General features: G+C 43.3%; 1 protein-coding gene across 1 annotated transcript in view; it reads right to left on the bottom strand.

The window, feature by feature from the left end:
* cep112 (centrosomal protein 112) overlaps window positions 1–13,469 on the bottom strand; it is an 88,586-nt gene that overhangs the window by 66,041 nt on the left and 9,076 nt on the right. Inside the window, exons 6-12 of the mRNA XM_088316460.1 lie at window positions 13,240–13,308; window positions 9,251–9,298; window positions 9,053–9,127; window positions 4,380–4,466; window positions 2,560–2,659; window positions 2,090–2,208; window positions 1,764–1,907 (exon numbers count right to left, since the gene is read on the bottom strand). Of these exons, the coding sequence (XP_088172586.1) occupies window positions 1,764–1,907; window positions 2,090–2,208; window positions 2,560–2,659; window positions 4,380–4,466; window positions 9,053–9,127; window positions 9,251–9,298; window positions 13,240–13,308 (642 nt within the window). The remainder of the gene's footprint in view (window positions 1–1,763; window positions 1,908–2,089; window positions 2,209–2,559; window positions 2,660–4,379; window positions 4,467–9,052; window positions 9,128–9,250; window positions 9,299–13,239; window positions 13,309–13,469) is intronic.

Here is a 13,469-nt window from a genome sequence, read left to right on the forward strand (position 1 = left end):
AAAAAAAATGTCATGAGAGAAAATGATAGAGCAAATTGATGACAGGCCGGATCATTCATCTCCGAAGGTTGTGTGCGGTGTGTCGGTGCGTGCAGGGGGGGGATTTAAAAGTAAGGATGAGGATTTTCAAATACACTGCAAACAAGCTTGGATTTTTTTTCCCCCAGGAATCAATTTTTGTAATTGATTTTTAACTCAAGCTTGACCGATTAATCGGCTAACTGATTGAATCGGTTGATATATGCGCTTCTAAAATCATCAGATTTTTTTTTTTTTTTTTTTTACAACATAAGACAAAAATAAGGACATCAAAATACTCCCGTCCAAAACTAACGGAAAATTAACATTTGAAAAAGTGGCTAATTTTTTACATTTGTTGTAAAGGTAAACACATACTAGAGGACATTGTTAGCACTAGCTAACTCACATTTACAATTTTTGGCAATTAAAAAAAATATTAAAGCATTCCCTGTACAGGAAATGAAGGAATCCCAAAAATTAAAGAATCAAAATTATTTTTTTTTTTTTTACTAATTCTATCTTCCTGTATTTCTGTCAGTTTTCTACAACAGCATTTCCTCCACATCATTCACACGTTGCATATGCAAGACGACCAAGCGACACCTTCGGACGATAACGGCTGTGCTTTTACTTTCCGAGCACCTACTTAGTCACTGTGTCGGTCGGCTGAGCCTTGCGCATTAGATAACATTCATACGCATATCTCTATGACCTCATGTGTCCATAATCAGTAGCAGAACGGGTGGAGGTCAAATTCAAATACAGTGCGGGACATTATTTCACTTGTGTATTGTTCGCGTCCACTTACTTAAAGCCTTTGTGGACAGCGATGAATACATTCATACATCACAACGGCATAGCAGCATGTTGGAAAAGGCCGAAAAGCCAAATCTAGTCCGAGAGGTTCCGTGAGATAAAGTCCACTTTGAACATCTTACATGAGGCGCGTGTGTGCGTGTCGCCGAGCGGATAATAGATGACGACAGAGCGTTCTTTTCATCCTCAGAGGCCTCGGCTGTCCTTAATTATTAAAAGAGGAGCCGTACTGGTGGAGGTCCCACACTGTCCACTGCGTGATGCCTTGCAAATGTGAGCTTGCTGACAGACTGCACAATGCGTGAGCTGTAATCTGTGCGGCATAACGCGATGACGACACTGGCAACAATGATATTTGGGAAGCACCGATGGTGATTAGCCACATTTAAAAAAAAAAAAAAAAAGATGGCTTCAAAGCACCATTTTAAATTATTTATTAAAAATTGCTAACTAAATTTACGCTTTTAAAAGATGAAAAATCATGTCAACTCTGCTGAATTGAATCCATAAAAATTCAAATAAATGTATAAATAAATAATAATAAATAAATAATAATAATAAATAAGTAATAAATAAATATGTAAATAAATTTTTTTTTTAAAAAAGATTCTTCTTCGTCTGGCGTGATGCCTGCACATCTTGCATATATGAGCCGCCAAAACATCTTAAAAACTCTGGTGGCTGCAATACATCCCACCAGTTCAACACCGCAACAACGAGGCACTCCAAAAGCAACCTGAAGCCCCGATTCGCAAAATATTCCTTTGACCTCACACTCTCACCTTTTCTCCGCTCTCAAGCGACTATTTTTTGGGCGGGGCTAAGCTCATCGCGCACGTCGCCATTTCGACATGGAAGCATTGTGACGGCTTTTAAGCAACACACCGGAACGCCAACGCAACAAACACGCGCGATCGTGTACTCACGGTGGTTTGTGAGCGAGCGTTATATTCGGCCTCCATCTTAGCCAACCTCATCTTGGTGCTCTCCAGCAGCTCCTGGATGTTATCGGTGTGCTGCTTCTGCAATTCGAACTTCTCATTTTCCACCTCGGCTACTGCTGCAAGGAGCTGCTAGCAGGGGGGGGCGGGGGGGGAGACACCTTGAATGATTCAATCTCTATTTGCACACACACGAAGGCTGTTTGCAAAAAGTTTGGTTACTTGCAGTGACATTCATCAAGAGTCTTATGCAATTGTGCACTTTTTTTCTTTTTAGCCTTTGGCCGAACATCCAAGCGCCTCCACATTACCTTCTTCTCCCACTCATTTTTCAAGCAGCCGGCGCTCTGATCTGTCATCTTCTTCAGCTCGGCAATCTGCTTGTCTTTGCTCTCGCGGATGACCTGGGATTCCTTCAGGATACTTTGAACTGCGGGCGAGCACACAGACGGGGCGGTGAGGAGGTGGAAGATGGGGCGCGCTTCGTACGCACGCAAACACAAGACGCGCTACGTCAGTGGTCAATCAATGTCAATAACAGCCCGTGTCTGACGGCCGCCGGTGCTTTTCTTTGCGTTCCGTCAGAGGCTTGAAGAGACTTGAAAATTTGAAGCCAAGCATGAAAAAAAAAAAAAAAAAAACACATGACAGGATTACATTTTTTGGATTGAGCAGCGCAGCTGGAGAGCGTCATTGCGCATCTGAAGGAATTGGATCGTTTTCAACCTGGAGTGTTCGCCGACGTTCCCATAAACATCCTCGCGGTTAACCCTTTCCTCACCTTTCCACTCCAGTTTTCGGATCGCCTCCTCAGATTCCTTCTGCTGGGCCCGAGAGCGACTTTTCAGATCGTCGATCTCCGCATTCCTTCGGTGCAGGATCTAAACGAGAGGGATGAAATGACGCCATCAATGATTGTTAACGATTGTTTGGACCGTAGCGCATCATTTAAGGCTAATATCTCATTTTCAGAAAAGAATTGAGCCCTTTCTGGGCCTTGCTGGCACGGAAACGGCTTCCCTGAATCAGGGATTAAGATTCACCAAGGCCGGCAAAAGTTTAAAAATTTACATATAAGGTGAGACCACCAAAAGAATTTTATGGTTGAGATGGCAGAAAATTATTATTTTTTTTTTTTAAACTATCATTGCGTTTTATAGCGGCACACTTAGCAGCTTAGTCCCGTCGTTCTTGGTGTAAAATGGACGCGCGTGATGAAAGGAAAAGGGCGTAGCTGGAGCAAAGTTCACAACACATTTGGGACTACTCCATTTTTTGGGGGGGTTTGTCCCCCCCCCCCCCCCCAAGTCCATTTCACCAAGCCAGTGAAAATGTATTTCATCGAAACGTGATGACACAGAGAGAGCACGGACAAAAGATGACGGCTTTTAGGGTGGCAATTTTATTCTTTTATTTATTTTTTAATACCTCAGCCCTGCTCCAGGCTGGACATTGTTGGCGCTAACGCTCTTCTTGCATAGAGAAGAAAAGTCCTGGCAATATACGTGATTATCACCGTATTTTCCGGAATATAGGCCGCAACGCATTTAAAAAAATAAAAATAAATAAAAAATAATATACAAGCCGCACAAGACTATAAGCCGCAGTTTTATATGTTAAAAAAAATTGTTTACTGCATGTACAGAATAATTTTGTACTTTGAATGCCCATAAAGGTACATAAGCAGATTGATTAATAAATTAAGAGAGAAAAAAAAAATTGAGATTTATTTAGCGTGTTTTCTGAACTGTAGAGCGCCCCCTACCGGTAAAAGAAAAATCCACAGAAAAGCCCCACCGTTGGGATCCATCATGAGTTATGAGTACATAAATCCAGGTGAAAATTAAAAACACATTTGACAAAATAATGAATCGATTAGTACAAGAATAAAATATCGCACAACAATTTGTCCTCTCTCGATTTATAAAAAAGGGACGAGGACAATGTCCAACCCTTTGTCGGCCGATACGTTACCAAAACGCGGCTAATTAAAATGAAACCTTCCATAAGGCTCGTCGAGAGCGCGCCCCTAAATCGCTTCGCTTTGAAGCCATTAGATGGAATACAGAGTCGGGATTCAGAGGAAATTAAATTGGACATAACTCACCATCTGCGTTTAATTAAAGAGCGGGAGGGAGAAGCGAGCTGTCATTCCGTCTCATCAAGCACAAAGCAACGGGCATCTTAAAGCTCCCCCCCCCCTTTTTCTGTTTTATTAAAAGCTTCTGTGGCAGCAAAAGGAACGTGGTGGCGGGGACGTGACAGATACCAGGTGCTTGTTCTGCAGCTTATCTGATGGACGCCCGGTGTGAAGTAAACCATCTCCGAGGCTTGGATGAGAAGATTGTTCGCAGGATGGAAGGAGGGCAAAGGAGCCTTTTCAGTCCTTTTCGTTTTCATGAGTCACCGAGGGGAGATAAGAGGTGTTACGGATGTTACGGGCGGAGTGAACCACCCCAATTTTTTTTTTATTTTTTATTTTTTTTAAATGAACTAAAAATCTAGTCGTGAGTACTTCTTGTATTTAGCATGAAATCCGGATCAGTTTTAAGGTGTGAATTAAAAAAAAAAAAAAAAAAAACGTCAACGTCGGCTTCTCACTTTATCAACATCGGCATCGTGTCTCTGCTGCATTTTCACTTTCTCCTCCTGATGTTTGGACTCCAACACTTTTACTCTCCTGTCTACCTGCAACCAGAAAACCCACAGTACAAGTTTTTTTTTTTTTTTTTTTACACATTTTATCCAAACAGCTTCACATCATGTAGTGACTCGGGATAAAAGACGTTCCAACATATTTGCTCTGTCGAGCGAGCGATGGCCGATTATGACAAGACGGCACATGGAATATGCCGAAAAAAAATCATCCAGCGCAATTGCGATGTGCCGTCAGCCAGCGAGCAACATCGACCGCCGGAGAATTTCCTTCCCTCCAAATAGCGACCTCGCGTGGCAGCTCTAGAGCGTCTCGTTGTCACAGCATGTGAAAAGCCACTCGAGGCTTCGAGCGTGTATATTTTCGCAACTCAAACTTGTAACGTGCGAGCGTAAGAGAAGTTTGTTCGTTGGAGCAGATTGATTTTTTCACTCTTTGGAATCCTTTTTTTTTTTTTAAATCATTTAAATTTGTCTTTGCAATGGTGCGTCAATTTCAGTTCGCTCCAGCTCCGAGCTACAACCAATCATAAATGGCAAATTTGGCCTCCTTAAAACAGTTTGATGATTGTGACGGGAATTCGGCAGAACGGGCTCCTAAATGTGATCAGATGATGTATTTGATTTGGTTCAAGGTTCGGTCTGTCACTGTAAAACAATTTCACGTTTGTTGGGCTCTCCGAGTACCCGCACGTTAGTTCAAGAAACATTAAGGGGCCGTGGCTCTTGTTCTATTTGGTAAATTACGATATCATCCTTCTTGAAAGGCAACATATTTTCTCGTCTCTTTTGAGGCTGGAAGTCGACGCTCTGTGTTTGCCCGTGGGTTTGATGTGGCGACTCATGTTTAGTCAGCGTCTGGTCCTGTTGTGTTAATCATCCCCGGCCGGGGCCGGGCGACAACTGTGCTGCCGTGTGAGTCCGTGCGCGTCACAGAATACGGCTTGGACACTCATGTTATGGAAGAAAACTAAGACTTCAAGCACAGTCAACGCTAGACTTAAAAGTGACGTAACATCCAAGTGTTCATTTTCGCCAGTAAATAGGTTGCGGGTCAATTTAACCTTTGGCTATGAAACCCCGGATTGGTCGCCAGCCACTCATAGGACACATATCGAAATCAGATCTGGTTTCATCATTCACACTGACATACCGGATTAATCCGCTCTCACCCAAACTGAATCGTACCAAATTTAAGGCAATATTTCCCATTGGAATCAATGTAAATCCAAAATGTGAAAGTCCGTTCCAGACACAGAAAAATATTAACGAAAAATATGTTTCATTGAGCATTATTAAAGCTTTATATACAAAAAAAAGTGTGAAATCAATCTAAATGACTAATGAAGAGGATAAATGAACATTTAGATTCATTTTTATCTCAAATGACGAATTCTAGATGGCCCCCCCAAAAAAAGATTAAAAAAAAAAAAGAAGTTGCACTGATATGAATAGAATATAATTATGATCATGAAATATTTCCACTCAGGGCACCAGTATAAAAGCAAAAATATGTGCGCTGCATTGATTCATGTACTTTCACTCGACTTCATTCTGAAAAACGGTACCCTTGAGGAGGTTCTATTTAGTCATCTGCCTTCTTTTTTTTTTACTGTTTGTGTGTGTGTGTGTGTGTTGATCCGCCATCATTTGTTGGTGCAAGTGAAAGGACAACAAGAGAGTAAGTTGTCAGCGAATCAAGGGAAAACGCTAAGGACGAGAGTAAAGAAAGCGAGATGGCGGTGATTGAAAAGCAGGAGAGTAAACCTGAATCTGCAGGCACACAAAAAAAAATGGATGGGATGCGTAAAAAAAAAAAAAAAGAAAAAAGGCACATGTGGAGGTGTCACTTTCTCAGCCTCTCTTCAAATGCTCTTTTGAGAAAGTTTGTCAAACTAGATCAGAGGCGTTAAAAACTTGTTTATAAAAGACGTCAGTGAAGGAGGGAGGCGGAGGAATGTGGTACACCTAAGGCTTCACAGACGCCTTCAATCAGCCCGTCTGGGTGGTGTTGCTTTTTTTTTCCCCGCCTCTCTTCTTCAGCTCGCAAGATGTAAGATGCCATGTTTTTTGACACTTGCCTCTTGAAAGCGGCAGCGGGCGGGTGTGTGAAAGCGCTCGTACGGGGAGGAGGGAACGGTTGCCCTCCAAACCAGCGCGAGGTCAAGGCCTTTATTTCCTCGGTGGGGCGGAGGGAGGATTTGTGCTCGCAAAACGTCTGCAAAAGTGTTGAGGCTTCAAAAGCAAGGTTGCTTTTGTGCATCGTCTTTTTGTCTCGGCTTGGAGATGTTCTGCCGGGCGACTCGTATCGTTCCTAAACCGATGCTCAAGGAGAGTTGGGACGCAGCGTTCTGCTGGCAAGCGGCCACGTGCCATCTGAGGATAATTCACATTTATTGTCGTTTGGCCGAAGGCTGAATGTTGATCAATCGACGAGTTTATTACATTTTGAATCCTTGTGAATTTTGCGGTATTATGTATCGCAAGGAAATGTTTGTATTTACTGCTTGTTATCGTTGCTGACAACACTGTGAAAACAGACAATTAAATTGTCGACTCTAATTCATTTGGACAGCACTTATTTATTTATTTATTTATTTTTTTATATAAGCAGTAATCCGTTCTGTTTATCCTCACAATTGTAAAGCAGCAACAATGAAAATTAGCGAGGCCGTGGAAATATCCTGGGCCGATTTCAGGCTTTAATGCGCCATCAACACTGTGAAAAATTATTATTTTATTTTATTTATTTATTTATTTATTTACACACTCCGGGCTCTACATGTGCAAGCAGTGGTGAAAAAAAAAAGCGGAGCCAACCTGCCAAGCGTTATGGAAGTGGAGATGACGCCAACAGTGGCGCCATCAGATACGAGTTGAAGTCATTCGGTGAACATCCTCGTCACTCCAAAAATTAGATTTGCCAAAGAAAATTATCGGTGCCAAATATTCTACCATACAGTCACTCAATTAAATAAAATGTCAGGAATTGAACTGTTTTAAATTAACCGCTTTTCAATGGACATTGTGCTACTTCTTCTGGTGTGGGCACCTTGGCCACTAGGGGGCAGTATAACGCACACAAGACGAGACCGAAGACACACAGACTCTATTCGCAGGGTGTATCCATTCCGAGTGTGAAGTATCATTTGGAAAACAAAACTACGGAAAGGTAAAAACAAAAATAAATCAATAAATGCGATCCAAATCACGGAGGATCCGTAAGATTGGCGAGACTCCCTCATTTCCCACAACTGGTCCAACAGTCGTGACACGCTACACAGGTCAAAGCAAAAAGCGGCTTTACGGGAAGATGTCTTAGCTGTCAATCATTGTTCCAAAGGAAAAAGAACAGTCAGCATTCGTGTCCGTGCAGCTGGGGGCGCAGTCGCCTGGATGAGGGGCGAGTTGAGCGAGAAAGCCGAGATGTTCATTAAGCCGCTGTGAGCTTAATGGCATATGGCATATACGTTTAACACTTGAGTACATTTTCAGCTAAGCCTGTAGGATTAAGGGGAAGTGATGTCATTGTGATCTCCCCCCCCCCGTCCCCTCTCCAAGTACAGAAACGGCGATATGTTGAAGGTGAGATTGCATTCGCCTCCGTAGCAAAAACAGTGCGTGTGGTCACAGCTGTAGCTTGTGAAACTCAAGAGTCGCTCAAATCCTACTCAGGCGTTCTGGATCGCTGCGGTTGGCAGGTGACGAGTCCGACGTGGATGCAAGCGTCTCGCCCAAAGTCAGCTGGGGTCGGCTCCGGCTCATCCGTGACCCCGATGAGGACAAGCGCGAAAGAAAACCGACGCATGACTTGGTGCCAAACAGAGCTCATTTGGGGTGAGAGGGCGGGCTACATTTTGGATCATTCGTCGACTAATTGCAGGGCCAATTAAATGCTGTCGAAAGACTAATTGGAGTCGCGCGGAATGTGGTGAATTGACATTTCGATTCCAGCAATGGTGTTGAACAGAATAATGCACCCTGGGAAATGAAATGAATAAATAAACAAAAATGAACAGCGCTTCTGCTGGTTGCAGACAAGCGCCACGCTCCGTTTTAACCGAGATTAACACACGAAATAAAAATGAAAACTAACTGAAACTATATTTTGATAAAAGTAACTAAAATTATACCATTTTCGACTTTGTCAACCAGTATCATACATGAGCTGACATTATAGATTTTAAATTTAAATATTTATTAACTTGTAGGCTCAAAAGAAGGGAGCGCAAACCTTTTAGGACTTTTTTTTTTCCTTTCACTCGCCAAAATCCCCAGAAACCCCAAAAAGCTCAAACTAATACAAAAACTAATGAAAACTAAGCATTATTTTAAAAAAAATAATTTAAAAAAATGATGACAACTCTGTTCTAAAAGACATTTTAACTATGGGAATTATAAGAAAATAAAATAATATTAATTAATTAATTAAATTATGAAAATAATAATAATAATAAAAAATATAAATACATTATGTATATAAATATACCTAAAATTAAATCCCAAACTATTATAATTAAGTAAAGGCATTTTGGCATATCGGGGTCCGCTCAACTAATTGCCGTGAAGCCCAGCTAAACTCTTGCGTCCTTTGCAATCAAAGTCTTTGTCACGCTTACCTCCTTGCTGTGTAGCAACTGCAAGTCCCCATCAGCAGTCACGGCGCGATTCCTAACCAGGCTAGACTTGAAAATCTATAGTAAAAAAGAAAAAGAAAAAGAAAAAAGAAGAGACATTTAATGGCAGGAATTGAGGAAGATTTCCAATCCGGTCCAGTTTGGTCCGGTCCGGTAGGCCAACATGCATGGACAACTTACCGGAGACAAGGGGACGGTCTTTTCTCGCAAGTACCTCGGGTTCTCAAGCTGCAACAACAACAACAACAAAAAAAGAATAATGTCACCGCCGTCTCCAGATGAACCCTCACGGCAACAAGTCCGACCTTCATACCCCTCTCGCTTTGTCATCAACAATGCGAGAGGCACATCAAAGGCTTGTGGCGGGAATCGCTTCCGTCAACTCTTGCCTGTTTTTGAAAAACAACCATTGTGTACGCGAGCGGCTCCATTTCCGCTGGCGACATGTCTTTTTGTCAACACTCCGCGACCGCTAATCTGTAAGCCATCTCCGGTCTGTTTACTTGCGGACGGACGCTAATGTGCGGACGTCCTTGCCAATAACCGACGTTCTTTGATTCCGGCACGGAGCTCGAGAAACAGCAAAAGCAAAAAAAAAAAAAAAAAGAAAGCAAACCACTAAACCACATGAGAGCGAATAAAGGTCACAGTTGAAGTGATTTGGCGGCATTAAATCACCGCAGTTGACTCGGAGATGGGGAAAGAACACTGTGTTGCTATTTTCCTGACGCTTTTTTGATATTTGTTTATGACCCACTTACATCCGTGTGAACTGCGACAATAAAGGCTTTTCGGCGTCTACGGGGGGGGGGGGGCTGCCGACGAGCGGCAAGATCACGGCCTTTTCGGATTCAAACGCGCTTTTGAGATGACTGACAGCGGCGGCGGCGAATGAACAGTCGTCTGGCTTATCGCCTTGACGCGAGGATGAAGCGGGAGAAGAAGGAGAAGGGGGGTGGGGGGGGGAAGCACGCAACTTGAACAACATCGGAAATTTCGAACATCCACAATGGATGTAAGGACGGGGAATCGACGGATTCGGGATGACAAATTTTTTCCGTCATCTCGAATCGTACCATCCGCTTAATTTGAATACGGCTTCAAATCTGATTTTTTTGATGACGTATCGTGTGACGCCGAGTTTGACTGTAAGCACATTCGAAGGGAAGCAGATATAAATAGTCAGCGCTGAGAGGAATCAGTCGCGCTCCAATTTGAATCCTCAAACCGACGAATCAATCGACATCCCTCAAAAAGAGCAGCCTTGAAATCAAGCGCGGCCCAAGATAGACTAAACGCTGGCCCGACGCGGACACACCTTCCCGTGCGGCCACACACAGTTACAGCGCACACGCACAAAGTCCGGCCTTCCACTTGGCAGGACATCCCTGAAGTCCGATGTGGATGGACGGCTCTACTGCGAACACCGAAGGAAAAAAAAAAAATAGGACATGGCTCCACATCACAAGAGCTGACTCGCTGGCCAAACAAACACGGCGTGATTGATGGCTTCCTAGTTTAGCACAGAATAACCTTTCAGTACTCCCGACTGACCGCGGACAATGGAGGGCCAAGTGGCACGGACTACCGCTGAATTTGTCGCGTTCCTCCCGAGTCAGCGTTATGTTTCTTTTTTTTTCAACTTGCAAGCTCAATGGATGTTGCACCTCACGCGGGGGTCCGGAATGCAGTCAGGGCCGCCCATTTTTATGAATAAGGCTGGAGGGTCGAGGCCGGAACCGGACTGAGATCGCAGCCGCAGGGCAGGGGGACTGACTGGGGGGAAAAAAGGGTCAAGTGCCCAGCTCGGGGAAATTCATAAAACACTTTCTGGATGAAATAACAAAGCGTGCAGACCTTGTCGCCAAAATGGCCGCAAGCAAATTCAAATAATGGGAGCGATCTGAACCTCTCAGCTATTTCCTCTTACACTTTGTTTAACTCATTCACTGCCAGCCCAGGTAAAATGAAAGTACGTCTATATCCGTCAATGGTAGCGAATGAGTTCATAAAGGCGATAAAGTACAATATATTGTATGTGCAGCCTCAAAAGAATATGCACGCTTAAAGTTTAACCTCGATGAAATTATTCAATACGTGTTGCCAAATGTCTTTTTTTTTTTTTTTGTTGATAGCCCAGACCAAGTTGGGCTCGGCCGCTTTGCATCTTAAGATATTAGTCGACTTCAAGTGTTAACAGTTGATGCGTACTCGTAAAGTTAACGCCACTAATTTGTTCAACGGCAACTTTCTACGGCTTTCCCCCCCCCCCCCCCCCCCCCCCCTCAAACTGCATTTAAAACAGATGGTGGACAAGCTAACTAAAAGTTTGCATCTTTGAAAGCAGAAAAAAAAAAAAAAAAAACATCTTGCGCAATCTTTAAGTGTCCAGTATGTCCACCAAGCCAACTTGATTACAGCTCAGGTAAACTAAAGAAAGCAATTTGAGCAGCCTCTAAAACATCTGAAGCAAAAAGCCGAAGCCGTCCGAGAGCATGTGCAGACCCGTCTCTGCTGCAATTTCACACGACGAGGCCGCTTTGAAGGAGAGCGACTAGAAAAACTTCTATAAACTTGAAGGGCTTCGCCCGCGTGTGTTGATGTGCCGAGACACATCTGTTGATTTGAAAGAGGCCGTCGAGGGGGGAAGCGTAGCCGAGCAATAACCGTTATCAGCGTCGCAACACATGAGGAGAGAGGAGCTCGAGAGAGAGTGTGTGTGTGCTCGGCTTTACGTCTCCTGATGGATAACCGATATTACCGCCGTACGGGAGGACCGATCTCGTTTGCTAACGTTAAAAAAAAAGAAAAAAAAAAAAAATAGAAAGTTGCTCGAGTCAACGAGGGTCACACAGGTGCAGAAAGCGAAAGTCTGGAGGAATCAGAAGAGTGTTTATCGAGCCTCGTGCACTCCAGACCGAGCGGATAAGAGAAGCAAATATGCCTCAGATGTTTCAGCCACACGCTCACCACCCAGAAGAGCAGAAAGGAGGTCTTCGACACGCCCCAGTGCGATGTTAAATGAATAAGACGGTGATAAATAATTGCGCAACCTTTTCCACATTTAATACCGGCACAAAACGTTTAGGAAGGGCGGGGAAAAAAAAAAAAAAAAAAAAGGTGCGCAACCTTAAACTGCCAGAGGTGCTCTCAATCTGTCAGACGGCAAAGGCATCCCTTGAGCACAGCCCTTCGCTTAATGTTTTGGGGTTTTTTTTTAGGATTTTTGGAGGGATGTCAGGTTTTTTTTGATAACGTCGGCATGTTTTCTCGGTTTGTTTGATGATCATCTGTATTGACTGTTATTACCAGTGATTTCCCAGCAATCAGTGCGCCACGGGAAATTACGCAATTACGCTTAACTCGAAGTGCTGTTGGTGTAAAATGCCGTCAGCGTCAATTGCCGTCGACTAGAGAGCGGGGAAAAGTCTTTGCCAAATGTGGTTTGATTACTGGGCCGGGAAAATTAAAGAAAAAAAAATAAAGAAAAAAAATTAACTATGGTCAGCAGATGGCGACATTGGATCACTTTGGATGACATCACCACGTGACACACAAGCTCCTAAAACTGGGTGGAGCCTAGGACCATGCGACCGCTTGTAATTGATCAATGTGGTTGTCACTTAAAATCTACAACAAAGAGGCCACAAAAAGAACAGAAAGATGACGGCTATTATACAAACATTCATGCACACACACACACAACTAAATACTACTACTACTAATACAAAAATCAGTGGCATCAAAGTCATTGTTGTATATATTTTCACAAAAAAACTTTTCAGTGTTTTTTGGTCCATTGGTATCCATAAAACAAAAAATTCTTTGAATCTTGAAAGATCAGTCGCAAGGCTCTAGACTAGTTGCCACTGGCACGGAAAAAGTTAATTGGTCCAAAAATTAATTCGAACAATTAAAGTATCTTTGTTCAACTATTTCCCAGCAACGTACAGTGAGCGGCACAGCAATTAAATGCTCTACCACTAGATGGCGGAAGATACAATTTACACCTTTGTATCAGTTCTGCGAAACAGGCCCAGAATTCCCACGAGTAAGTGCAATTTGTTATGAATCTGAAAATGTTATTATATCTACAACCCAACATCGCGTAACGACTAATGTGACAATTAACAATTACAAGAGCGGCCTCAGCACGCCTCTGGACTCACCCCCAGGTTCCAGCTGTTGAGTTGAGCCTCCAGGTCACTGTCATTGGGAGACATCTGCCCCGCATCCACCTTAAGAAAGGCGGTGGGGAGATTAAAACAAGCGGGTACAAATTGGGAATTCAATACAGAGGATGAAATAAAACAAGAAAATTGCCTGGCAGAACTTCGATTGGCAGTGTGGCCTGAGGAACACTCGATTATCGTCGTCACAGCATAGAAACGCTGCAGTT

This window comes from Idiotropiscis lumnitzeri, chromosome 15, assembly GCF_059441095.1.
Source record: "Idiotropiscis lumnitzeri isolate Australia: NSW breed Sydney's pygmy pipehorse chromosome 15, RoL_Ilum_1.0, whole genome shotgun sequence".
Classification (NCBI taxonomy): Eukaryota; Metazoa; Chordata; class Actinopteri; order Syngnathiformes; family Syngnathidae; genus Idiotropiscis; species Idiotropiscis lumnitzeri.